The 1,929-nt window shown below is 38.6% G+C and overlaps 1 protein-coding gene across 1 annotated transcript in view; it reads left to right on the top strand.

Moving 5' to 3' along the window:
* The window catches only part of LOC101854325 (zinc finger CCCH domain-containing protein 13-like), a 15,280-nt gene extending 13,839 nt beyond the window's left edge, over window positions 1-1,441 (top strand). Inside the window, exon 3 of the mRNA XM_013082123.1 lies at window positions 149-1,441. Within this exon, the coding sequence (XP_012937577.1) occupies window positions 149-266 (118 nt within the window). The 3' untranslated portion in view covers window positions 267-1,441. The remainder of the gene's footprint in view (window positions 1-148) is intronic.
* Window positions 1,442-1,929: the final 488 nt, after the last annotated feature.

Here is a 1,929-nt window from a genome sequence, read left to right as displayed (position 1 = left end):
ATATATATATAAACACCCATACATACGTTCTCTAATCTCTCTGTCTAGGGGTTTCTCTGAATCCAAGCAGGTACTGTAGTTTAAGAATTGCGTTCAAGTCTATAAAGTTCTCCTCTTCAAAAATTCGTTTGGGGTTTTTTTTCCACAGGCACCATGATGTTCAGCGCTACCTACGGGAAGGGTTTTTCGGAGTTCTGGGAATAGCAAGCCTGTATATGACCTCTTCATCGTATGGGATCAAAGCAAAGCCCTTGTCTTGCTTGTAACCTACTCTCACTCAACTAGAGTATACCATTGGCTTTTATCTATCCAGGTATATACTATATATTTACCCATTATATCTAGGTATATACCGTAGTCCATGGAAGAATCTTCTCCTTCAGGCCTGGTTCTTGGCTGTCTTGACTGCCTCCCTACAACCAAAAAAGCAACTGTCTGGTCAGCTGATTGTCGCTGTCTTGAATTTGACATTTGATTTTTCTTTCTTTCCTGAATTTGTTTTAAACAGATTCATGGTATATATTTTTCTTGTCTCTTTCTATTCCCCGTTAGGTTACACAGAGTCTTTGTTTCTTATATAATATTCCATAAAGGGAGGGGCTTTTTAGGCATGTACAATTCTTACGTCGCCGGTTGGAAATAGTTGTGAATAGTGAAGAATGCTACATTTTCATTAGTTAAAATGTTCTGCTCTTTTAGATAGTTATCCTTAATTGCAAAGCAAATATACTGTACTGTCAGTTTACCTTCTGCTCTACCTAAAGAGGTTTTCTTTCATTTGAGCCTCACTGCCGTTGCAGGGTTTGGGGCTGTCATAAGCTGTTGAGGGTTACACTCTTGCTTAAAACAAAGTGCACCATTTGGGCAGAGGTGGGGAAAGCCAGCGACTTGAAATCACTCAAGAGTGTTCAAAAAGCGGGAAAAGGATACTTTCTGGAATAACAATAAATACTCGTACAGTCTTCCTATCTATTAGTTTCAAATAACTCATCATAAATTTGGAGAACGCGCAAAGTTCTTAAATCTCGTATTGTTCTCTTGGCGTTTTGGTAAATGAAATTAATGAATTTAATTCGAAAGCTAACAAAGTACACGTTATTGGGATAGTAGATTAATTCAGATTCAATTAAGAATGAATAACACGCACTTTATTGGGAAATTACTTGGGTTACAACAGCTAACATACAAACATAGATATATGATCAAACAGACAAATATGCATACATACAAACAAAAGATTATCCCAAGATCAAAATAGTTTGAATTGTTTTACATATCAAGGCATCCCAACATCTGTCACATTGACCAAATTAAATATGCTCTTTTCAACTGCATAAAACGGATTTCTCTCCTGAGGAAATTAGAACCGAAAAGCAAAAAGAGATGCTTAAAATGTCTGTACATTGAAGAAACAGTGAAAATAAAATGGTGCGAAAACTTGTTTGGTTTCGTTTTCTTTGGCTTTTTAGTAAAATACATACAACTTTTTGTGTCTACCTGTTTCATTGTGCCTTTCTTTCAACATACTTAAGTTTTCCTGTTCTCTCTCTTTCTCTCTCTCTCTCTCTCTCTCTCTCTCTCTCTCTCTCTCTCTCTCTCTCTCTCTCTCTCTCTCTCTGTGTCTTTCTCTCTCTTGTGGTCTAGAGGTTAAGGTGTTCGCCTTTCATTGAATAGGTCTCGGGCTCGAATCCGGATAGCGTCGGAAATGTTTCTTCTCTACAATTGTTTTCTTTCATCTCCTTTCATGCTCTCTGGTAGTTTTCTGTCGTCTGCTTTCGTCTCCACTTTCTGCCCCCACTCCCTCACCTTCTTTGCCCCCTCTTCTGGCCTCCTGACTCAGTCTGCAGCCTTTCTACTGCTACTCCTAGGCTCCTTCTTACTGCTGTCTTTCAGCCACGCCCCTGATCTTATGGTAGGAAAAATCTACAC

This window comes from Aplysia californica, unplaced genomic scaffold, assembly GCF_000002075.1.
Source record: "Aplysia californica isolate F4 #8 unplaced genomic scaffold, AplCal3.0 scaffold00160, whole genome shotgun sequence".
In the NCBI taxonomy this organism is placed as follows: domain Eukaryota; kingdom Metazoa; phylum Mollusca; class Gastropoda; order Aplysiida; family Aplysiidae; genus Aplysia; species Aplysia californica.
The sequence above is the reverse complement of the archived record's forward strand: the minus strand, read 5'-3'. Positions and strand labels throughout refer to the sequence as shown.